General features: G+C 42.2%; 1 protein-coding gene across 1 annotated transcript in view; it reads right to left on the reverse strand.

Annotated features, from left to right (window-relative positions):
• The window catches only part of pde9aa (phosphodiesterase 9aa), a 170,378-nt gene extending 143,762 nt beyond the window's left edge, over positions 1-26,616 (reverse strand). Inside the window, exon 1 of the mRNA XM_052014506.1 lies at positions 25,657-26,616. Coding sequence (XP_051870466.1) covers positions 25,657-26,616 — 960 coding nt within the window. The remainder of the gene's footprint in view (positions 1-25,656) is intronic.
• Positions 26,617-26,626: the final 10 nt, after the last annotated feature.

Raw genomic sequence — 26,626 nt, forward strand, 5'->3', positions numbered from 1 at the left:
TAGGGACATGTTTGGCATAGCTTTGTGGGCCAAAGGGCCTGAATTGTGCTGTAATTATTCTATGTTCTATGTCTTCAAAAGTGAAATATTTAGTGCAGAATCTGTATCCATGTTGGAATAAAAGGCAAACCTAACAGGTTTAGGGAAAATTGGTCCTCAAGGGATAGAGGTACTAGTAAAGAAAAAGGAAGCACATCAGTATAGGCAGTTAGGATCAAATGAGGCACCTGGAATATAAGAAATGCAGGAGAACATAAGAGATCAGGAGGGCTAAAAGAGGACATGACCTTGCTCTGGTAGACAAAGTGAAAGAGTGGAATCGCAAGGGCTTGTATAGCTATATCAAGAACAAAAGGATAGCAAGGGACAAAATTGGTCCTCTTAAAGATCAGCGTGGACATCTGTGGAGCTGAAAGATGGGTAAATCATGAATTTTTTGCTTTTGTAGTTGCTCATGAGGCAGTCTATAGAACTGAGGGGAGAGTACTGAGGTCATGGACTGCATCTGGATTACAGAAGAGGTGCTTGCTGACTTGAAGTGAATTAGGGTGGATAAAACCCCAGGGCCAGACCTCATTGAGGGATAGTGCAGAAATTGCAGGGTGAGGTGTACTTAGTCATGGGTGAGGTGCTGGAGGATAGCTAAAGTTGTTCCATTGCTTAAGGCTCTAAAAATAAGCTGGGAAATTATAGGCCAGTGAGCCTGATGTCAGTTGTGGGTAAATTATTGGAAGGTATCGAGGGATAGGATACACAAGTATCTGGATAGATAGGGCTTGATTAGGGATAGTCAACATGCCTGTGTGTGTGGCAGGTTATGTCTAACCAATCTTAGTTTTTGAGGTTACCAGGAAGGTTGACTAACAAGGTGGTGGATGTTGTCTACACTTAGCAAGGCCTTTGACAAAGTCCTGGATGGGAGGCTGCTCCAGAAGGTAAAGCTGCTTGGCATTCAGCATGATGTAGTCAATTGACTTCAATGTTGGCTTAGCAGGAGAAGCCAGAGTGGTAGCAGATGGACTGGAGGCTTGTGACTAGTTGTGTGCCACAGGGATCAGTGCTGGGTCCATTGTTTCCCATCTATATTAATGAATTGGATAATGTGTTAAACTGGATCAGAAAATTTGTGGATGACACCAAGATTGGGAGCCTGATGGACAGTGAGGAAGACTTGGGATTGCCAAGTTATCTAGGCCTGCTGGGAACAAAAGCTGATGGTATTTAATGGAGACAAATGTGACGTGATGCACTTTGGGAGGACAAACCAGGGTAAGACTTGCACAGTGAATGGTAGGGCACTGAGGTGTGCAGTAGAACAAAGGGACCTGGAAATACAGATCCATAATCCCTTGAGTGGCACTATGTAGGATTGTAAAGAGCTTTTGGCACATCGGCCGCCTTAAGGGCATTGAGTACAGGAGTTGGGATGTTGAAGTTGTACAAGATGTTGGTGAGGCTCAGTTTGGAGTATTGTATGCAGTTCTGGTCACCTACCTCCAGGAAAGAGCAATAAGCTTGAAAGAGTGCAGAGAAAATTTACAAGGACGTTGCCAGGACTTGAGGACCTGAGTTCCAGGGGTAGGTTGAATAGGTTAGGACTTTATTTCCTGGAGTGCAGGAGAATGAGGGGGCATCTTGTATATACAAAATTGAGGGGTATAGATGGGGTGAATACATCCAGGCTTTCCCCTTCAGGTTGGATGAGACTAGAGGTCATAAGTTTAGGGTGAAATATTTAAGTGGAATCTGGGGGGAACTACTTCACTCAGTGGTGCAAGTGTGGAACAAGCTGCCAGTGGCAGTAGTAGATGTGGGTTCAGTTGTCTCGAGGTTTGGATAGGTGCATGGATGAGAGGGGTATGGAGGGCTATGGTCCAGGTGCAGGTAGCTGGGCCTAAGCTCAAAACCAGGCTGGCATGGACTTCATGGGCTGAAGGGCCTGTTTCTGTGCTATAGTTCTGACTCTGTACCAAGGTACAGTGAAACATGTATTGCATACCATTTATACAGGTCAATTTATTACAATGGTGCATTGAGGTAGTACAAGGCAAAACAACAGAATGCAGAAAAGTGTTACACTTGCAGAAAGTGCAGTGCAGATAAAGGTGCAATGTCTTAAGAGATTAAGGTTGAGTCTATCATACTAGGTAACTATTCAATAGTCTTATAACAGGACAGAATCTCACCTTGAGGCTGGTGATATGCTTTAAGGCTTTTGCATCTTTTGCCTGAGGGGGGGAAGAGTGGGTGGGGACTTTGATCTAACATGTTGAATTGTTTCATCATTGAAATCTTCCAATCCACTGCATTAGCAGTGGTAGCACATCAGTTGTGACATAATCCCTTGAAGGTGACTTTTGGCGAGCAAGTGTGCATATCAGTCACTTTGAAAGATCTTGGTTGCCAGTTTGTGACTAGGTTTTCCCATCCCACTTTGAAGATGGCAGTGTCAAGCAAGTTGAGTGCTGCAGCACAAGTTTAGTGGAAGGATTGTGATGCCTAAAGATTTTTTAAGGTAAGTTGAGTAATAGGTGCCTGGAACATCCTGCCAGTGAAGGTGGCAGAAGCAGATACTGTAATAGTTGTACAGCATGGAAACGGGTCCTTTGGCAGAATTCACCCATACCAACTGTTGCCCAGCAAGCTAAGCTCATCTGCCCTAAATTGCTCCTATCAATGTACATTTAGATGGCTTTTAAATGTTACTGATATGCCTGCCTGAATCTCCATTTCTGGCAGCTCATCCAAATATGCACCACACATTGTGTGAAGAGGCTGACCCTGATGTCCCTTTTAAATCTCCTGTCTCTGATCTTAAACATAGGCCCTTTAGTTTTTAGCATCCCCCTCCCTGGGAAGGACTGCTTTTGCCCTGTACATGAAATGTATACCTCCAGGTCACCCCTCAATCTCAAATTCAGGGAATAAAGTCCTGGTCTACACTACCTCACCTTGCAACTCAGGCCCCTAGCTCTAGGCAACATCCTGGTAAATCTTCTCTGCAGCCTTTCCCATTTAAAGGGTGACCAATACCCCAAGTATGGCCCCGTAAACATCTTGTATAACTGCTTTATAACTTCCCAACTCCCGTACTCAGTGCCCTGAATGAAGGCCAACATGCCAAACAACATCACACCAATCTACCTGTGCCTCTTTCAGCAAACTATGCACTTGCACTCCTTGGTCCCTCTGTTCCATAACACTCCCCAGGGCCATACCATTCATTGTAGAACTCATACCCTGGTTTGATCTCCCAAAATGTAATACCTTTTATCTGGATCAAAAGACATTTGCCAGTCATCAGCCCACACACCAAGTTGATCATGATCCCCCTGTAATTTTTCATAACCTTCCACACTATCTACACCACCTATTTTAGTATCATCTGCAAACTTGCTAAACATGCCTTGTACATTCACATCCAAATCATTTATAATTGCAAAGGTCCCAGTGCTGACCCCCCTGTGGCACACCACTAGACACTCTCCTCCAGTTGAAGAAACAACCCTCAACCATCACTCTGCTTCCTACCACTGAGCCAATTATGAATCCAGTCCTCTATCTCCCTGGATCCCTTGTGATCTAACCTTTCAGATCAGCCTGCCATGAGGGACTTTGTTAAAGGCCTTGCTAAGGTCTGTGTACACAACTGCCCTACCCTCTTGGTTACTACAGTCAAACTCCAAGAGATTGTCAGACATGACTTTCCACATAAAGTTGTACTGTATGTCCCAAATCAGACCCCCTCTCCAAATATTGGTAGATCATGTCCATCAGAATCCCCTCCAGCAATTTACCCACCACTGATGTCAAATGCACCAGTCTGTGGTGTCCTGGTTTTTGCTACCCTTTTTAAACAATGTTGCCAAATTAGGCACTCTCCAGTCCTCCATAACTTGAACTGTGGCCAGAGATGAAGCAAAAATCTCTGCAGGCCTCCACAATTTATTTAGATTCCCACGAGGCTTGAGATTGCAATAGGTCAGACCCTGGAGATTTATCCACCTTAATGCACTTTAAGGCCCCTAGGACCTCTGCTAATTCAAGTGGTCCAAGACAACACTAGTCATTTCCCACATTTCCTTTGCTTCTATCATTTTCTCTGCAGTAAAAACTGAAGGGATGTTCATTAAATTTCTCCCATTTGATTTGGTTCCTCAGACAGGTAGCCATGCTGATGTTTAAGGGGACCTACTCTTCCTAGCCACCCTTTTGACCTTGTAAGAATCTCAGGATTTTACTTCACCTTGCTTACTATATCCTCTTGCCTTCATATCTCAGGTGCCCTCCTACAATTGTAGTCATCATGAAATTCACTAGTTCCCAATTGTTTGCATGCAGTGTATGCCTCCCACTTTTCTGAACCAGAGCCTTTATCTCTTATCTAGGTTTCCTTGTATCTGCCAGCCTTGCCCTTCACTCCAACAGGAACATGCAGGCCTTGAACTCTTGACATCACACTTTTAAGGCCTTCTGCTTGGCATACATCACTTTCCCTGCAAACAATCTCACCCAATCAACCACTACAAGATCCCACCTAATGGATCCAATCTGCTCTGCCACAGTTCAGGACCTGAACCTGTGAACTGACTGTATACTTCCCCACAACTATTTGAAAACTAATTATGGTCACTGTACCCAAAGTGCTCACCAACAGACACTTCCACCACTTGACCTACCATATTTCCCAGGAGGAGGTCCAGTGCTGCACATTCTCTAGTAGATCCCTCTATATTGATCAAGCAAGCTTACTTGCCTACATTTCACAAATTACACTGTCCAAGCTTTTTGCACTATGGTTGGCCCAGTTAATCTTAGGGCAGGCTGACAGTGGATGCCATCTCCCTGGCCTGACACTCATCTCTGGAGCATCTGGACAGTAAAGACACCTACATAAGACTATTGTTCAGTACTATAATTCCAAGCAAACTCATCACAAAACTCCAAGACCTGGGACTCAAGATCTCCCTTTGCAACTGGATCCTTGCCTTCCTGACCAACAGACCACAATCAGTAAGGATAGGCAACAACACCTCCAGCATGATTATTCTCATCACTGGTGCCCCACAAGGCTGTTCTCAGCTCTCTACTCCACCTAAAAATGACTGTGGCCATATTCTGCCCTATCCCCATTTACCAATTGGCAGATGATACCACTGTAGTGGGCCATCTCAAATAACAATGAGTTGGAGTACAGGAAGGAAAGCTTAATGACAAGGTGTCATGATGACAACCTTTCCCTCAATGTCATCAAAACAAAAGATCTGGTCATTGACTTCAGGCAGGGGGTGGTGCACATGCTCCTGCCTACAACAATGATGCTGAGGTTGAGGGTTGAGAGCTTCAAGTTTCTAGGAGTGAACATTGCCAATAGTCTGTCTGGTCCAACCATGAAGATGTCATGGCCAAGAAAGCTCAATAGTACTTCTACTTCCTCAGGAGGCTAAAGAAATTTGGCATGTCCCCTTTGATCCTCACCAATTTGTATTGATGCACCACAGAAAGCATCCTATCTGGATGTGTCACAACTTGGTATGGCAGCTCCTCTGCCCTTGATCACAAACTGCAGAGTTGTGGATGCAGCTCAGCACATCAAAGAAACTAGCCTCCCCCTCCATGTCTATACTTCACACTGCCTCAGTAAAGGAGCCAGCATGATCAAAGACCCCACCCAACCCAGATTGTTTCTTCTCCCCTCCCACTGGGCCGATGATACAAAAGCCTGAAAGTGCATACCACCAGGTTTGAGGACAGCTTCTATCCCACTGTTAAGATTATTGAACAGTTCCCTAGTATGATAACATGTACTCTTGACCTCACAATCTACCTCATGACCTTACACCTTATTGTCTACTTGCACTGCATTTTCTCTGTAGCTGTGACACTTTCCTCTGCACTTTGCATTGTTTTACCTTGTACTACAATGCACTATGTAAACAAGTTGATCTATATGAACAGTATGTGAAACAAGTTTTACACTATCTCAGTACAAGTGACAATAATAAACAATTTCCAAAGTCAAAAATTCCTCCTAATGCAACCTTGTGCTTACAACTAGCTGCAATATCTCCATGTCCACCCCAATTCCTGCTGACTACTGGGGGGGGGGGTGGTAGCTATAATACAACCCCATCAGTGACCATCCCCTTTCTAAGTTTGACCTATATGGCCTCACTTGATGATCTCAAGAATATCCTCTAATTACTATTGTTTGATCTTTCAATAAGGAAACTCTCCCCTCCTCCCACTCCTGGAACATTGAACTACCAGTCTGGTCCTTCCCTCAACTGTTTCTGTTATAACTATACTATCCCAGTCCCCAGAGCCAATCCACATCCTGATTTCATCCACTTTGCCTGTCAAGCCTCTTGCATTGAAATAAATAATGTAAACCAATGGTCTTTCCTCTCCCTCTACTGTGCTCCTGTCTATCCTGATAACTAAACTTGTTCTCATTGGCTATAATTTAATCCCCTGATTTCTAATCAGCCACTACTGATCAGGCCCCCACCTCTAGTTTAAACCATCCCAAGTAGCACTTGCAAATCTCCCAGCCAGGAAATGTTTTCTGCCCCCTCCAGGTCAGATGCAACCTGTTTCTCTTGTATAGGTCACACCTACCCCAGAAGAAATCCCAATCATTCAAGAACTTGAATCCCTGCAGCAGCTCCTCAGCCATACATTCATTGAGCTATCTTTATTTCTACCCTCACTAGCATATGGAACTGTAAATCAGATTACTAGCCTTGAGGTCCTGATTCTAGGTTCTCTCCTAACTCCTTGTATTCACTGTGCAAGATCTCATCCCTTTTTTACCTATGTAATATAGTACTAACGTGTACCACAGACTCTAGATGATCACCCTCCCCTTTGAGAATGTTCTGCAGCTGCTGAGGTCCCTGGCACCCAGGAAGCAACATCATCCTGGCATCTCTTTTGCAGCCACAGAATCTCCTGTCTGTTCCTGCAACTATCGAGTCTCCTTTCACTACTGCCCTGCCTGACATATCCCTTGCCTGTTGAGCCTCAGAAATGGTCTCAGTGCCACTGACCTGCCTACTGCTGCTGTGCCCCCACCATCCTCCAGCAGGATCCAAAGGGGTATACTTGTTGCTGAGAGGAATGGCCACAGGAGGACCCTGCACTGTTTCTCTTCCCTTACCTCTCCCAGTTGTCACCAACTACCTGCAGTATGCCCCTTAAATTTGATCACTTCACTAAAACTCTTGTCTATGATGCTCTCAGCATCCTGGACAATCCAAAACACATCCATCTCCAGCTCCAGTTCCATGACATGTGGCCAGTCAGCTGCAGCTGGGAGCAGTTTCTACAGGTGAACTCACCAAGGACACTGGTACTCTCCCTGATGTCCCACATCCTGCAGGAGGAGAGTGCCACTGTCCTTGCTGCCATCCCAGCTACTTTAATAGTAACAGTAAGTCCAAGGCAAACCTTGCCTGCACCTTCCTGTTCTTGTCTGCTCAACCTCCTCACCAAAGCTCAGCCACAGAACTTAGAGCTGAAACATAGCCCCTCCAATGGCTGCTCCACACAGTCAGGCCCTGGGGATTTACCCACCTTAATGCACTGCAAGGCTGCAGAAACCTCCCTGGTAATACAAATGTCCTCCAAAATATCTCCACTTGTTTCTGTTATCTCTTGTGCAACCATGATTTCCTCAGTAAACACCTGCAACTCAAGACATGGGTAGTCTTGCTGATCTAAGGGATCCTACTCTCTATAGCCACCTCTTTACTGTTAATACAGCTATAGAACCTAACCGGCACTTCCCTAACCTTGCCTGCCAGATCCATCTCATAGTATCTTTGTGCTCCTGATTTTAGTCATCGAGGGCTTCGCTCATCCCTGACCTCCTAAACCCAATGTAGCTTTTTCTTGACTGGAGCCTCAATCTCTCATCAGCAAAGGTTCCCTGAACTTCCAGGTTTACCCTTCACCCTAAAAGTAACATGCTGTTCCTGAACTCTTTATGCCACTCTTAAAAGCCTCCCACTTGCTATTAATTCCTTTTCCTTTCAAACAGGTTCTCCAAATTGACCCCTGCTAGATCCTGCCCAGTTCCTCAAATTACCCCTCAGTTTAGGACCCTAACCTGTGGACCTGTCCTATCCTTTTCCATCAGTATCTCAAAACTAATAGGATTATGGTTGCTAGAGCCAAAGTTTTCCCTGATTGCCACTTCAGTTAATTGCCCTGCCTTGTTCTCTCAAGGTTCAGTACTGGACCCTTCTGAGCAGGGCCCTGTAGTCAAGAGATTCATTAATTCCTAACTGCTTTTGCACATTGTATGCATCCCTCATTTTCACCAGAGCCTCAATATCTTGTCAACCAGGGTTCTTGAAACTCGCCAGTCTTGCCCTTCACTCTAATGGGAATATGTAGACCCTGAACTCTTGATGTCACACATTTAAAGCCTCCCATTTGACAGGCACTCTGAGGCTAGATGGAGGCTATTCAGCTCACAATGTTGTGCTGACATTTTATCCTGCTCAAGATCTGTCTAACCCTTGCCTCCCACATAGCCCCCCATTTCTCTATCATTCATGTCTATCTAAGAGTCTCTTAAATGTCCCTAATGTATCTGGCCCCACAACCTCTGAAGGCAGTGCATTCCAAGCACCACTCTGGGGGGGGAGGGGGGGACCTTCTGACATCCCCCTTATGCCTTCCTCCAATCACCTTAATGTCCTCATGTTAGCCATTATCTCACTGGGAAAATATCTCACTGGGAAAATATCTCACTGTCTAGTCGATCTATGCTTCTTATCTCGTACACCTCTCAAGTCCCTCTCATCCTCTGCAAACAATATCACCCAATCAACTTTGGCAAGATCCTGCCTAATGGCTCCAAAATTTGCTGTCTCAGTTCAGGACTTTGGCTTGTGAACCAGTTATACCCTTAACTATTACAAAACTAATAGAATGTGGTCACTGGGCTCAAAATGCTTGCTGACAGACACCAGACACTTGCCCTACCTCATTCCCTGGGAGGAGGTCCAGTGTTGCACCCACTCTAGTTTGTCCCTCAAGCTTTCTTGGGCACATAGTCTATTGCTGTATGCAATAGATTTTCAATGTCCATTGCATACAGCAACAGTTGAAGTTGACTGAAAGTGATCTGTTAAAGCAGATTGAGGAAGGAGTCAATGCACTGCCCTACAGGACTTTTTCCCAAGTTGACATAAATTTGTCAAAGGCTTTGACAAATTCCACTATCAAAACCTTTCACTATGGTTGGCCCAATTTTGGGGAAGTTGAAATCCCACTTATGCTACTTATAATGTTTACAACTCACAGCAATTCTCTACATCTCTGCTCCAATTCTTGTTGACTATTGGGGGTCTATAATACAATCCCATCAGTGACCATCCCCTTGTTTACAAGTGCTACCCATATTTTCTCACTGGATGATTCACCCAAGAATATTTCTCCAATGACTATTGTCCTTTCATCAAGAAGCCAACTCCCTTTCACCTGCATCTTTGTCACACTTGCAGCATATGTATCCTGGAACACTGAGCTCTCAGTCCTGCCCTTCCCTTAGCCATGTCTGTTATGACTGATACTAGTTTCCCAGAGCTAATCCACACTGAGTTTATCTACTTTGCCTGTCAAGCCTCTTGCTTTGAAATAAATGCAGTTCAAACCAATGGCTATTCCTCAAGCTGTGATCATGTCTATCCTGATGGCTAAATTTGCTCTCATTGGCTACAGTATTACCCCTTGACTTCACATCAGCAACTCTACTGTTCAGGGGCCCCAGGACTTGTTTAAGAGGCATTTAGGCACACAAAAAGATGGAATGGAGGGATAGACCATGAGCAGGCAGATGTGCAATTTAAATTGGCATCATAGACAGAATAGACATGAGCTGAAGGGCCTGTTCCTGTGCTGCATTATCTTATGAATTCCTGTCTCCAAATCTTATTCAGCTTAGCATTTACACTGGATGACTGCAGCAGCCCAAATGCCAGAAAATTCTTGCCCTTGTCTGTCTTGAATTTGCTGATGTACAGTAACTGAAGTATATCGTCATTTGGTCTCGGCTGTTGGTATTTGAAGTTCTCAGCAGCTTGTCTTTCTGCAGACTTTTAATGTCCATTGAATACAGCAACAGTTGAAGTTGACAGTGATATCTGTTAAAGCAGATTAAGGAAGGGGTCAAACAGGACTTGTTACCAGGCTGGCACAACAGCTCTCCCTATGGTATTCTCCCAGTACTGTACAACAGGGAGGATGCCAAACTTGGCTTGGGGCTGTCCTGATTGGTATTTTGTAAGGTCATGAAACATTTAACAAATGGAAATATTGTCATGTGATACAACCGAGAAACAGGACCCTGAGCCCATTTGTTAAAGTGGGCATGCAGACGATATGGGAAAGTATTCACTGGGGGAGGGGGAATTATGCTATTAGGCAGGAACTTGGGGGTGTAAATTGGGAACAGATGTTCTCTGGTAAGTGCACCACAAATGTGGATGTTTAGGGAGTACTTGCATGGGGTACCAGTGAGACCTTGATGGTTGAGAATGGTGTACAATAGGCTGACATACAAGACTATGTTGATGTGAGGGAAAAGGATGGGCTGGAAATTCTGAAAAGCATTAGGATGGATAAATAACCAGGGCCGGATGGGATATATCTGAGGTTATTATGGGAAGCAAGAGAAGAGATTGCTGCACCTTTGGCAATGATCTTTGCATCCTCACTGGCCACAGGGGTAGTGCCAGATGATTGGAGGGTGGGAAATGTTGTTCCTATTAAGAAAGGGAGTAGGGATAACCCTCAGAATTATAGACCAGTGAGTCTTTGTTCAGTGGTGGGCATATTACTGGAGATGGTTCTTAAACAGGATTTATGGGCATTTGGAGAAGTGAAGACTGATTAGGGACAGTCAGCATGGCTTTGAGGGGCAAGTCATACTTCACAAGCCTAATTGAATTTTGAGGATGTGACAAAGCACATTGAAGGGAGATCAGTGGATGTGGTGTACATGGATTTTAGTAAAGCATTTGAGCTTCCTCACAGAAGACTCATTCAGAAAGTCAAGAGGCATGGGATCCATGAAAACTTAGCTGTGTGGATTCAGAATTGGCTCACCCATAGAAGACAAAGGATGGTGGTAGATGGAGTGTATTCTACCTGGAGGTTAGTGACCAGTGGTGTTCTGCAGGGATCTGTTCTGGGACCCATGCTACTTGTGATTTTTATAGATGACTTGGATGAGGATGTGGAAGGGTCAGTTAAGTTTGCTGATGACACAAAGGTTGTGGATAGTGTAGAAGGTTGTAGATTATAATAGGACATTGATAGAATGCAGACCTGGGCTGAAGTGGTAGATGGCATTCAACCTGGAAGTGTGAATTGGTACACTTCAGAAGATCAAATTTGAAGGCAGAATACAAGGTGAATGGCAGGACTCTTAGCAGTGTGGAGGAACAGAGGGATCTTGGGGTCCACATCCATAGATCCCTCAAGGTTGCCACGCAGGTCAATAGGTTTGTTAAGGCATATGGTGTTGGCCTTCAGTAGAAGGGGTATTGAGTTCAAGCCAAGGTAATGTTGCAGCTCTATAGAATTCTGGTTAGACCACACTTGGAGTATTGTGTTCAGTTCTGGTCATTTCCTTATAGAAAGGATGTGGAAGCTTTAGAGTTAAGAGATTTAACAGGATGGTCCTGGATTGGAGATCGTGTCTTATGAGGACAGGTTGAGTGAGCTGGGGCTTTTCTTCGGAGTGGAGGACAGGAGGTGACCTGATAGAGGTGAACAAGATAAAAGGCAGATCAGATGTCTACGTCAATGGTGCTGAGGTCGAGGGTTGACAGCTTCAAGTTCCTGGGAGTGAACATCACCGACAGCCTGTCCTGGTCAAATCACGTAGATCCACGGCCAAGAAAGCTCACTAGCACCTCTACTTCCTCGGGAGTCTAAAGAAATTTAGTTTTTCTCCTTTTGAATCTCACCATCTTTTACTGATGCACCATAGAAAGCATCCTATCTGGACGCATCACAGCTTGGTACGGCAACTGCTCTGCCCAGGACTGCAAGAAACTGACAGAGCTGTGGACAGCCCAGTGCATCACGGACACCAGCCTCCCCTCTTTGGACTCTGTCTTTACCTCTCGTTTTCTTGGTGAAGCAGCCAGCATAATCAAGGACCCCACCCACCCAGGGTATTCTCTCTTCTCTCCTCTTCCATCAGGTATAAGATACAGGTGCCTGAGGGCATATACCACCAGACTTAAGGACAGCTTCTACCCCACTGTGATAAGACTATTGAACGGTTCCCTTATACAATAGGTTGGACTATGACCTCATGATCTACCTTGTTGTGACCTTGCACCTTATTGCACTGCACTTTCTTTGTAGCTGTGACACTTTACTCTGTATTGTTCCTGTTTTTACCTGTAATACATCAATGCACTTTGTACTAACTCAATGTAACTGCCCTGTGTAATGAGTTAACCTGTATGATCAGTCTGTAAGACAAGCTTTTCACTGTACCTTGGTACAAGTGACAAGAATAAACCAATACCAATACCAGATGGGCAGTCAGACTTTTCCCAGGGTGAAAATAGCTAATATGAGGGGGCATAATTTTAAGGCATTTGGATGAAGGTATAAGGGGATGTCAGAGGTAAGTTTTTAGTTGTGGGTGTGTGGAACACTGCTGGCAGAGCTTGAGGGCAGATAGATTGAGGACATTTAAGAGACTCTTAGCCACATGAATAATAGCCCTCCATTTTTCTGTGGGAGGGAAGGGTGAGATATTGGAGCAGGATAAAACATTGGCACTACATTGTGGGCTGAAGGGCCTGCACTGTGCTGTTATGTTCTACGTAACATTCTCATAAGTCTTTGCACTCCTCTTGGATGACATCCTTATGGGGTAACCAAAACTATACAATGCAGACTAACGAACATCTTGTACAACTGTAACATAATGCAACAACTCCCATAATCAATGCCCTCACTGAAGGGCAGCATGCCAGATGCTGCCTTCACCACCCTGTCTACTTGTGATGCCATTTTCAGGGAACTATTTACCTGTACTTGTAGGTCCTGCTGTTCTAAAACACTCCCTAAGGCCTTGGTTGGCATTCACCCTGGTTCAACTTCATAAAATGCAATACCTCAATTATCTGAATGGCCATTTGCCATTCTTCAGCTGGTATTGGTTTATTATTGTCACTTGTACCAAGGTACAATGGAAAAACTTGTCTTGCATACTGATCATACAGGTCAATTCATTACACAGTGCAGTTACATTGAGGTAGTACAGAGTGCAAAGTTGGTGAGTGTCAAAGGGGACATCAAATATCTTTAGCCTCCTGAGGAAGTAGAGATACTGGTGAGCTTTCTTGGCTGTGGCATCTACATGATTGGACCAGGACAGGCTATTGGTGATGTTCACTCCTAGGAACTTGAAGCTCTCAACCTTTTTGACCTCAGCACTGTTGACGTAAACAGGTGCATGTACACCATCCCCTTTCCTGAAGTCAATGTCCAGCTCTTTTGCTTTGTTGACATTGAGGGAAAGGTTGTTGTCATGACACCATTCCACAGCTCTCTATCTCCTTCCTGTACTCCGACTCATTATTTGAGATACGGCCTACAATGGTGGTATCACCTACAGACTTGTTGATGGAATTAGAGCAGAATCTGGCCACAGTCATGAGTATATATGGAGTAGAGGGCTGAGGACGCAGCCTTGTGGGGCACCAGTGTTGAGAATAATTGTGCTGGAGGTATTGCTGCCTATCCTCACTGATTGCTGTCTGTTGGTCAGGAAGTCAAGGATCCAGTTAGAAGGGAGGTGTTGAGTCCTAGGTCTTGGAGTTTGGTGATGAGTTTGCTTGGGATTATAGTATTGAAGACAGCTGTAGTCAATAAACAATAGTCTAATGTAGGTGTCTTCACTGTCCAGATGCTCCAGAACTGAGTGTTGGGCCAGGGAGATGGCATCTGCTGTAGACCTAGGGGAGTATTCAGTCTCCTCAACATGGTGTTTATCCTGAGTCGCTGATCACAAAGACTCAATGAATATTTTTGAGGATGCTAATTTGTGGAAATTGTTCAAAATTATATTTAAAGAAACTTGGAATATGTTAATGAAAAGTGCACATACTGCTTGGGTAATGTTTGTGGAAGGTGTTAAAGAACTGTTGTAATAAACATTAAACCTGTTCTTGCAATGTGTACAGAATTCAAAACTGGAGATTGGAGAATGTGTAATTGTAAACAATATTTTGACATGTGTAACAAAATGCACTAGGGAATGTGTGTGGGGAATTAACGAATAAACTGTTGGGGAATGTGTTAATAAAAATATAACTGGGAAGTGATTTATTAAACTAGTAATGCAAAATTTGCAGGAATATAGTTTAAAATGTTCTGGCAACATGTAATAAAGTTGTTTTGGGAATGTGATTTAGAAGAAAAGTTGCTGTTGTGTGGGGAATGTGTGAATAAAAACTGGGGATGTATGATTTTTGGAGGTGCTCGATAGGGATTCATTTATAATTGGTGCTGTTTGGGGAAAGTAATGAAAACTGGTAAAATATAAACAGGAATGTGAACAATAAATGAACTGGGAATGTACAATGTGCTGTGTTTGGGGAATGTGTTAATAAAAGCTGTTTGGGATGTCCATATAGGAATGCAAACTGTTGGGAATGTGTAATAAAATGTCTGGGGATTGTGTAGTAAATTGTGGTGGGGAATAAACTCATGAGGGGGAAATTGTCACATTTTAGAAAGACAGTTTGGGGAATGTGTAAATATACATGCTGTGTTTGGGGGATGTTTGTTAGAAAACCCCACTGTTTGGGGAATGTTCGTGCCCAAACTGGGTAATGTTTTAAAGAACCGTTGGGGAATGTGTAGGAAATAAGGGAAAGTGTGAAGTTGAATGAATTGTTGGGAAATGTGTTAATAAACAGACTGTTTAGGAAATGTGTGAATAATGAACAAACTATTAGAATATGCAAAAACTGTTTCTGGGAACATTGCCCAAAAACACTTTTCATTGTACATTTCCTAAACATTTTAAAGTGTGGGGGAAATTAGTTAATAAATAGACAAACTGGGGAATACTTTAATAAAAATACAAACTGTTTGGAGTGCATAATGAACACAAGCTGTTGGGAGCATGTAAAGTTTTAGGAAATGTGGTTTGAAAAACCATTGAGGGAATTTGTAATTAAAGAAGGGAATGTGCAGTAAACACAAATGGGCATGTGTGAGAAATAGGTAAATAACTTGGAATGTGATTAAAAACACCCACATAAACTGGTAATGTGAAGAACAGTTGGTGATTGTGTAAAGAGAACCTGTTTAGGGAGTGTGTAGTAAACTGTTGGAATGTGGGGGAATGAATTAAAATAGGATGTGTTAAACTTGCACTGGGAAATGTATTAATAATAAACTTGGAATGGTTTATAAAAACATTCTTTGGGGAATGTGAAATAATAAACAGCAGTTGGGAAATGGTTTCTAAAAACAGTTCATGGAATAGGTAATTGATTTGTGAATGTTTTTTTGTAAAGTGCACTTGTGTGGAATGTGTAACAGCCATACTTGGGGAATGTGCAATTAATAACTGGGGTATGTATGGGAAATTGTATGGGAATGAGTAATAACAAGAAAACTGTTTTCAGAGAATGTCATAAACTACACAAATTTGGAATGTGTTAATGTGGGGGGTGGACTTGCACTCTCTGGGTCACATACACAAAAAATACCACTGGTTGGGGAATGCATATTAAATAGACACCATCTGTTGAGAATGTGTGGTGGCAGGGAAACGAATGAATAAGGGAATGTCTTTTTTAAAAACTCCCAAACTGGGGAGAGTTATAAAACTATGGGGAATCTGAGTCATAAACACAGGCTGTTGGAATATGTAAAAAATCATTTTCTGAAATGTGGTTTTAACATGATAACTGGAATGTATGACTTTAAAATGGTGCATTTGGGGAAAGCTTAAAAAGGTGTTTGGGGAATGTGCAACAAAAACTAAATGTGCTTTTTAAAAAAAAACCTGGAAAATGTCACAAACAGTTTGTGAAATGTCATAAAAACACTGGGGAATGTATTAAACTATTGGGAATGTTGATTTCAAAAACATACTAATGTGAACTGTTAGGGATGTGCAATGGAAAAACACAGCTGGAATGGGGGAGAGCTGTTGGGGAATACACAATCTCAAACTTTGAAAAGAGTTGATGCAAAAATGCACACAGTTTGAGGAATGTGAATAATAAACTTCCAAACTGGGGAAAATGTAAAAAAAAAACTTGAACATTCATTTGAAAGAACTTGTTTAGAGAATGTGTATTGAAACTGGAAAATAAGGGAATGTTTCCTAAAAATCTGGAGGATTGTGTGAATAAAGAGCACAAGCTGTTGGGAAATGTGTAAACTGTTAATGGGAACATAGTGTAAAGTTTTGGGGAGCATGATGAAACAAAACTAGGGAATGTGATTAGTGTTTGGGAGAAGTTGCAAAAATGAAAAAATAAGGGAATGTGTTAAACCTGCTTTTGGCAAGCATCATAAGGAATGTGTAAACTGTTGGAACTGTGTAAGCTTGTTTTTGGGAACATGATTTTAAACTGTTTTGGGAAAGTTATGAAATGAAGCTGTAGTTTTGGTAATGTGCGTTTTCAAAGGTTCTGTTTGGAGAATGTGTAATTAAAACATGCAGCTGGGTGGTGTGTGTGGGGGGAGGAAGGAGTGTTAACTTGCTGGAGAATGTGGAATTAAAAGCTGCTTTGGGCAATGTGTGAATAAACTGGGAAATGTTAGTTTGTTTTTAAAACAGTTTTAAAAACAGTGCAGGGAATGTGTGAAACTGATTTGTGTGCTGGAGATGCAGTGTGTGGGGAATATGTAACAAAACTGCTTGGTGTGTACAATTAAAAGTCTGGGGAATGTGTGGGGGGGAATCAGTATCAACTGTCAGAATGCATTGTGGAAAACTTTTGGGAATGTGACATAAATGTGCACAGACTTAATGTTTAAAAACTTGCACTCTTTCTTGTAATATGCCAAAGAACTATTGGGATGTGTATAAAATACTGTTTGGGGAATGTATAGTAAATATAAACAGGTGGGAGGAATGAAAAATGGTATGTGTTAAAGACAAAACTGGGAAATGTAAATTTGTGTTAATGCATACAAACTGGGGTAGGTGTGAATGAACACAAGCTGTTGGGAAACGTGCACTTTTTTGGGATGTTTGAAAAGCTGGGGAATGTGTAATTAAACTGTATGATTTCTGAAGTTTGGGAATTGTAATAAGCTGCAATGTTTAGAATGTGTGTGGAGGATAATAAGGGACTGTTAATAAAAACTGCAAATGTCATAAATGCACAAACTGGGGGTGTCATGAACTTGGGCAATGTGTCCATTAAACTTGGAATGTGTAAAAACACCAGCTGTTGGGAAATGGGTAAAGAGTTGTGTTTTTGGGAACATGTTTTTAAACTAGGGAATGTGTGATCAAACAAGTGGTGTTTGAGTGTTCGGTGTTAGGGAATTGTCATGAACCAGCAACAAAAGAAACACTGAGCATGATTCGGTGTTAATAACTATTTTATTAATTACTAATGATACATAAAATAAAAGTAAAAATGTTAGTATGTTAGAATTCAAATGTTAAACCTCAAACGTTAATCCCAAAACTAAACTCGTCGTGTGTGTGTGTGACAAAGTCCAAACTCCCAGTTCCAGAATGGTTCTTAAAGTTCAGTTCTGCAAGCCATAAGGTGAAACATGAGCAAGGGCTTCAACAACCACCGTTGTCTGAAGATAAGATGTAGATGTAGAAAAACAGAGAGAGTACATACAAAATCCAAATGTTCCACGATGGAACCCAAACGACATTTTAGTGTTTACTCGGTAGTGACTTCCTCACCCCGAAAAGCATCCGAACCGTGGTCGTCCACACACAAATACCTGTTTCCTTCTACAGGTCAGCAACAAAGTGAACTCCACCGGATTACTTCCAACTTCCATACATGGATTTCAGTGGCGCAAACAGTTATTGTTTCTCATCCATCGATAGAGAAACCAAGCAGGCTGGTGTCTCTCTCCCTTCTCTCTCTCTCTCTCTTTCTGCCGCCTTCAACCACGTCATTACGTCCTTTATCTTCTATTGATGTAAGCACGCCCCACACACATACACACACACTCTCTATCTTAAAGGGACTTTCACTGAGTCTGTAACAGAATGTGTAATGAAGAAAACGGGATGTCATGGAAAACTGCTGTTTTGGGCAAGCTGTTTAAAAATTGTTTGGGGGATGTGTGAACAAGGAAAACACAAACTGGGAATATGTAACCTTGTTTTTGGGGACTTTTTAAAAAAAAAACATGGAATGTGTAATAAGTGTTTTGGGAAATTTTTTTATCAATGCACCATAGAAAGCATCCTATCAGGATGTATCACAGCTTGATATGGTAACTGCTCTGCCCAAGACCGCAAGAAGCTATAGAGAGTTGTGGACACAGCCCAGCACATCACGGACACCAGTCTCCCCTCCTTGGACTCTGTCTTTACCTCTCATTGTCTTGGTGTAGCAGCCAGCATAGTCAAAGACCCCACCCACCCAGAACATTCTCTCTTCTCTCCTCTTCCATCAGGTAGAAGATACAAGAACCTGAGGGCACATACCACCAGACTTGAGGACAGCTTTTACCCCACAGAGATAAGACTATTTAACAGTTCCCTTAAAGAATGAGATGGACTATGACCTCACGATCTACCTTGTTGTGACCTTGCACCTTATTGCACTGCACTTCCTCTGTAGCTGTGACACTTTACTCTGTACTGTTATTGTTTTTACCTGTACTATATCAATGCACTCTGTACTAACTTACTGTAACTGCACTTAATGAATTGACCTGTATGATCTGTTTGTAAGAAGTTTTTCACTGTACCTCAGTACAAGTGACAATAAACCAATACCAAAAAAAATTGGATGTGTGGGAAAAAATGAGTAAAACATGTTAAGTCTACACAAACTTAAGGAATGCTGGTAAAAATGTGCAGTGTGTTTGTTAAAACATACAAACTGAAGTGTCCTAAAACTGGGCCATGTGTTAATGAATAAAAGTTGTTGGGAATATGTGAAAACTGGTTTTGGGAACATGGTTTAAAAGATGTAGGGAAAGTGCAATGAACCAACTGAGGAATGTATTATTTTTAAGTGCTGTGTTTTTGGAAAGTGTAGTGAACTGCTCTTTGAATAATGTGAACAATGAATAAACAAGGGCATGTCCTAATGAAAACATAAACACTAGGAAACTTCATAAATGTGCACAAACTGGAGAATGTGTCAAAAATGAGCTACTTGAAGAATGTGTCATTAAGAGCAAGACAAGGCAAAATGTTTTTTGGGAATGTAGTTAAATTAGTTAGGGAATGTGCAATGAGACGATTGCTATTTTGTAAATGTGTCATTAAAACTGAGGAATGTGCATTTTTTATAAAAAGACTGGCAAATATGTAATGTTAAAACACACTGTGTAAAGTGGGTGATAAAATACTGTTTTTGGGGAATGTATAGTAAATAGTGTTGGGGAATGAATAAACTTAATATGTTAAACTGGGAAATGTCACAAACATAAACCATGCTTGGGGAATGTTCAATGGAATAAACACAAACAGTTGCTTGGAATGTTTTTCTTAACCTGTTTACAGGGATTGTTTTCAAAGCACAGGGCATGTATAGTAAATACAAACTGTTGGGAAACTTGGAATTGGTTAATAAAACACAATAGTTGATGCCTGTGTCATAGGAAACACTGGCTGTTCCAAAGGGATGTTTTTCAAAATACTTGTGTTTCAGGAATGTGTAATGGCAAAAATCATCTGTTGGGGCATATATCGCAGCTCAAATGTGTGTGTGGGGGGGAATGAATGCTACTGAGGAATAGATTAAAACCCAAACTATTTGGGGAAGTGTGTAAAGAAAATAACACAAACTGGGGATTAACCAGCTGTTGGGCAATCTAAAAATACTGCTGTGTTGTCTGGGAACATGTCATGTTGAAGAATCTAGCTGTGCCACTTAAGGAATGTTAATGGTTTTAGGTAATGTGTTAACGGGTCTTGGGATATGTTGAATAAGTATGCCCTTTGGGGAATGTATAGTGAATGCAAACTCTTTGGGGATTGTGTAGCCAAATGTGGAATGTATGGAAAATTATTGAATAAATTGGTGACTGTGCTGTAAAAACACCCACTGAGGAATGTGTTGGAATATGCAAAAACTGTCCACATTCTTGGGAATGTGGTTAAACCTGTGGGATCAGTAATGAAACAAAACTTCTGGGAATGTGATTTATTACGTGCTGTTTCAGGAAAGTAACAAAAACACAACTTGGAAATGTGTTTGGGGGAGAGATGGATGTATAAATAAACTGATACTGTTTGGAATACATTAATAAAATATACACTTTGGAGTGTGAATGATGAACACAAGCTGTTGGAGAGCATGTGATGTTTTTGGCAACATGGTTTGGAAAACCATTTTGGGAATGTGTAGTAAACAAACCGTTGGCATATGTGCGAAATAGATGTATAATTTGGGATGTGTTAAATGAAACACCAATACAAACTGAGTACTCTGTCAATGAATGGTTGGGGATTGTGTAATGAGAATGCTTGGAACGTGTGGAAAAATAAAGGGATGTGTTAAAACCTTCACTGGGGAATGCTAATAAACTTGGAATGGTTTTATAACGTCCTTGGGGGATATGTGAGTAATAAACAAGCTGTTGGGAAATAAACTTAAGGAACACATTACACTTCAGGAGATGTGAAATGAAATTGCTGTGATTTGTTAATGCTAATTTGCTAAGTGTACTATTAAGTGTGTAATAGCTGTGCTTGGGGAATGCAGTTAAAACTACTTTGCAATGTGTGGAAAATAAATTAACTGTCGGGAATGTGTCAGAAATACAAACTTGGAATGTGTTAATGGAAACTTTGGGTCACGTGTACAAAAATACCACAGTTTGGGGAATATATGGTAAATAAACACCAACTGTTGAGAATGTGGGGAAAAATGAACAAAAGGGAATGTGCTAATAAATTCTCAAATTGTGTGTTAATACTGCCAAACTGGGGAGTGTTATAAAACTATTCTGGGGAATGTGTGAATAATGAAGACAGGCTGTAGGGAATGTGTGTTTAAAGAAGAAATTGTTCTTGTGTTTTTGCAAACGTGGTTTTAAAGCTGTTTGGGGAATGTGTGACTTCAAAGTGCTGTTGGGGGAAAGCTTAAAAAGCTGCTGTATTTTGGGAAATGTGACAAATTAAGTAACTAGGATGCGTTCAAAAAAACAAACTGAAATAAACACAACTGTGAGAAACACTGGGGCGTGCGTTAACCTATTGCTTGAATGTGTTTTTAATGCATACAAACCAGGGTGTGTTTATAAAACTATTTTGGGAATGTGCAAATAATAAATATAAGCTGTTGGGGAATATTTAACTGTTTCTGGGAACATAGTTTAAAGGTGAAAGTATGCAATGAAACAACTGTTTGGGGAATGTGTAATTTACTTGGTGTAAAAAGCTACAGTGTTTGGAATGTGTGGGGGCAGATGAATAAATAAGGGAATATGTTAAGAAAAACTGTTGGCAAATGTCATGAATGCACAAACAGATATCATGTACTGTTGCTTGGCCAATGTCCCAATAAAACTTGGAATGTATATACACACCAGCTGTTAGGAAATAGGTAAAGCCTGCTCAAAAAAAAACTTTGGAATATGTAATGAAACAAAAATGCATTTTCAAGTGATTGAGGGTGTTGTGGGGAATGTGTAATGGAAAACTATTGTCTGGGGATGTGCTACTGCAAAGATGCAGTTTTGGGTAATGTGTTTCTAAACAACAACACAAACTAGAGTGTTATAAAGATGTTGTGGAAATGTGTGAATAATGAACACAAGCTGTCAGGGAATGTGAGACCTGTTTGTAACTGGTTCAAACTGCAGGGAAAGTGGACTGCAACCGGGGAATGTGTGAATTTTACAGTGCTGTTTTTTTGGAAAGTGTAATAAGCTGGAGAATGTGTGAACAACAAACAAGGTGCTGTGCAAATGAAAACATGGATGCTGGTAAATGTCATAATAAATGCAAACACTGCAGCATGTGTCATGAAACACAAACAAGCTGTTCCTTGAAGAATGTGTCATCAAAAACAAGCTGTTAAATTTTTTTTGGAATGTAGTTAAACTGTTTAGGGAATGTACTGAAAGAAAACTGCTGTTTTGTAAACATGTCATTGAAATGCTCTTAAGGAAGGTGTATCATATACCCACTGGCAAATGTAATGGAAAAACACAGCTCTTTGTGTAAAGTGTTAAAGAACTGTTGGGGGAAGTACTGCTGTTTGGCAAATAGTAAATACAATGTTGGGGCATGTGTGAAGAATGAATAAACTAAATGGGGAAATGTCACAAACACAAACTGCTCTTGGGGAATGTTAACAGGAATAAACACAAACTGATGGGGGAATCTGTTTTTAAACCTGCAGGAATGGTTTCTTAAAAGTGTGTGGGGATTGTTTTGAGTGTGAATGTAGTAAATAGGAATGATTGGGGAATGTGTTAATAAAACTGCATGTGTCAGAACCATGGGCCTGTGTTGTAAAAACACTGCTTTTGGGGAATGTGTGAACAATGAACGAATGGAGGAATGGTTTAAAACAAACTGCTTGGAAATGTGTAATGAAAATAAATGATTTAGGGATCGTTAAATAGTTGAGCAGTGTGGAATAAAAATACCTCTGTATGAGAATGTTTCATGTTGGAAAATTCAGCTGTCACTTGGTTTAATGAGCAAAGGGAAATGTTCAATAAAAATAACCTCTGTGGAATGTGTGGAAAATGCAAACTGTGTTTGGGGGTTGTGAAATCAATTCTGGAATGTGCAAAAAATAAGTTCGGGAATGTGATGTAAAAATGCACAGGTAATGTATTGGAATATGCAAAAAGCTGTTTTTGGGAGTGTGGTTTTAAACTTGAGGGATCAGTCATGAAATGAAACTGCTGTTTTAAATGTAACTTTTGAAGGAGCTGTTTAGGGAATGTGTGATTAAACACACACTTGGAAAGATGTGTATGTGGGAATGAATAAACAAGGGGCTGTGTTCAAAGGCACAAAATTGTGAAATGTGTTTTTTAAAAATACACTATGTGGTGTTGTATCTTATGGGAAATGTGAATAGTGAACACAACGCAGTCATGGTAAATGTAATCTTTTGGAACTTATTTTTAAAATTGTTTTTGGAAAGGTGATGAAATAATTGGGGAGATGTGTGACAAAGCTGTGTCTGGGTAAAGTAATCTGATGGAACATTTGAAATGTGTGAGGAATGAATAAATGAAAGCGTTAACAAATGAAAGTGTATTGTTAAAAAAACATGGGAACTGCCGTATTACAAAACAGTTTTGGTGAAAGAATCAACAGTTCAGGGTACAACAGTTAAATTCTCTAAGGAATACAAAATACAACAAAATCCTGTTTGGAAAAAAGCATAATAGAGCAGCAATGTGAGGTCAATGTGTGATAAAAGGAATGTGTTAATGCAAAAACTGTTTTAGGAACACACCACATGAAAATAATGGGAAATGTTAATAAACCTAGTCTTGCAAAACACGGCATTTTTTAAAAAAATGGATGGAATGTGCAATGAAACAAGTGTTGATTTCTGACATGTGATTAAGAACAAATGTGTTGACAACAGAAACAACTGTAGAATGTGTGGGAACATGAAATGCAAATATGTTAAACAGTAGGGTGTGACCTAATATTCTACAAAATGAGTGTTAATAAAAATTATCCAATCCAATTGTGAATAACAACCTGTGGTGGAATGTGTATGTAGGACTAAGAAGTGGGGTTAGGGGTTAGGTTGTGAGTTAGCGGGCAGTGGGAAAATTATCCCTCTTGTGTTCATTAATCTCGTTACTGGAGATTCAGTCTCACTGTACCCTGCCACTTTGATTGGCCCACAGGTTCATGATCTTGGTCTGCTTCCACTCGCCTTCATTGTGATCTGTGCCTTATTCCAGAATCCATCTCTTAATAGGGTGGGAAATTGTGCCGGTCGAGGGTTTTGCCTAGTGGGCGTGTCGGTAAGGGTTAATGGGGCTGGGGCTTCGGTCAGGGTTAATCGGGCTGGTGGCTTGGGTTAGTCGGGGTGTTGGCTAGGCTTGTGTAATGTTAGGTTTAGGGGAAGGGGCTAGGGGAGGTGGTGGTGATTTTGGAAGTAGGGTTAGGTTCGGGTAGGGTTAGGCTTAGGGGGCCTCAGGATTAGGGTGAGAAGACCCTGGGGGGTGTTAGTAAGGGCTAGTCGGGCTGCAGGCTTGGGTTAGTCGGGGTGTTGGCTAGGCTTGTGTAACGTTAGGTTTAGGGCAAGGGGCTAGGGGAGGTGGTCGTGAATTTGGGAGAGTAGGGTTAGGCTTAGAGGACCTAAGGATTAGGTTTAGGATACCCTCGTGGGGTGTTGGTTTGGGTTAGTCGGGGTGTTGGCTAGGCTTGTGTAATGTTAGGTTTAAGGGAAGGGGCTAGGGAAGGTGGTGGTGAATTCGGGACCCGGTCGTAAGTGTTTGGGGGGAACTTACATGAGCGCATGTGGGATCCGCTGGGTGGTCTGTGTGAGGAAGCTGTCCGCTATCTGTATATCGGGGTACATGTCGGCTGGCGGGGGGTGGAACGTGGAATGTGTCGTGTCGGGGGAACCGGCTGACACCCGGGCTAAGTGTTCTGGTGGAAAAATACGGGAGTGTGTGTGTGGTCAGAAGCGGTGGGTGTTGCCTGGTCTGTGTTGGGGGACAAAAGTTGTCTTTGACCCCAACTTAAATGTATCAGGAGGTGTGTGGGATGAGGGGGTGGTGCATGTGAACTGGTCTATTGGGGGTGGGTTCTGTCTGGGTCCGGGTGTGAGGGTGTGGGAGTGTATGTCAGTTGAGGGGGAAGTCGGGGAAGATCTGTTTTTGGGATCGGGTCCCCAGTCAGAGTCAAATTCAACGGGAACGTGTGACCCGAATCTGTTTAAGCCTGATTTACTAGGCCCGATTCTGGATTTTTAAAGTTTTTATTTATCTATTTTTTTAGAATTGGTTTAGACCGTTTGGGGAGTGGGTTTGTAATAATTCAATCCATTTCTTCTCTGCTCTCTTTCTCTGGGAGCTTGACCAGTTCAGGTTCGTTTCCAGGCCCAGGATCTCTAAAGACTGGATCCCGTGCTGCTGGAAATGCCTGCTGACAGGTCTGCTCTGCTCTTGCCCTGTAATCGTACTCAGGTGCCCTGTCAGTCGCACCCTTAGGCTGTTACCTGTTTCCCCTATGTATAAGATGTGGCACTCTTTACACTGGATGGCATAGACTACATTTTCCTGCCCACAGGTTATCCTCTGCTCTATCCGTGCCCATTTTCCTGTCGCTCTGTTGTGGATGCTTTTTGCTATCTTTAAATGTTTACATGCTCTGCAGTGTCTCCCGCCACAGTTCGGGGCTGTGTACAGTTTGCTACTAACTAATAGGTCTCACAGATTCTTGGCCCTTTTAAAAGCCGACACTATCGTGTATGCCCCCAGTGAGCTCACCTCTCCCTTCAGTTGTCGGAAATGGCTCTTAACTAGTGTGTGGATATCGATGGCCGTCCTGCTGTACCCTGTTATCAGTGGTAGCTTGGCTATTGCCCTATTCTGCGCCCTGGGGTCTCTCAGGCCTCTCAGGAAATCGGATTTGATGTGTCTGAGTCTGCGTTTGGTGTAACCTCTCTGTCTAAGGGCAGTGTAGAGGACAGTCGTGGCCTGCTCGAAATCCTCCTCCCTGCTGCAAATGCGGTGGAAGCGGCTCAGTTGCGATTTGATGATGCCCCTGAAAGTGTGTTTGGGGTGATGGCTCGCCGTGTGCAGGAGGGTGTGGGTGTCTGTCGGCTTGAAAAAGACTTTAGTCGCTAGTTTCTGTCTACCGTTTTCTGCTGCTAGTTTAAAAACGGTGGTGTCCAGGAAATCCACTTTCTCTCTACTTGTGATGGCCTTCACTTTTATGGAGGGGTGATGGGCGTTCAGGATTTGGATGAATTCCTCTAACTCTCTCCCAGAATGTGTCCAGACACCCCAGATGTCATCTAGATATCTGTGGAGGCACAGGGGTTTTTTGGGGCATTTCGGGAAGACTGTCTCCTCCCACTTTGCCATGTATATGTTGGCGTAGGCAGGGGCAAATTTCTTCCCCATTGCCGTGCCTTTGACCTGCAGGTAGAATTCATCATTGAATTCAAAGTCACTCTTTGTCAGGCTCAGCTGCAGGAGTTTGATCAAAGCCTCGTCTGACCTCTCCGGGTCTGGGTATTTCTGCAGCACCTCTCTGACTGCCTCGATGCCCCTGTCCGTCTCTATATTCGTGTAGAGGCTTTCGATGTCCATGGTGAAGAGTATGGTGTCGGAGGGCACTGAGAGGGAATTGACTATCTGGACAAAGTGGTACGTGTCTTTGATGTAACTGGGGTGTCTCTGTGACAGTGGATTCAGGAAGGAGTCAATGTATTCTGCTATCATGTAGGACTCG

Source organism: Pristis pectinata, chromosome 4, assembly GCF_009764475.1.
Source record: "Pristis pectinata isolate sPriPec2 chromosome 4, sPriPec2.1.pri, whole genome shotgun sequence".
NCBI classification, from domain to species: Eukaryota; Metazoa; Chordata; class Chondrichthyes; order Rhinopristiformes; family Pristidae; genus Pristis; species Pristis pectinata.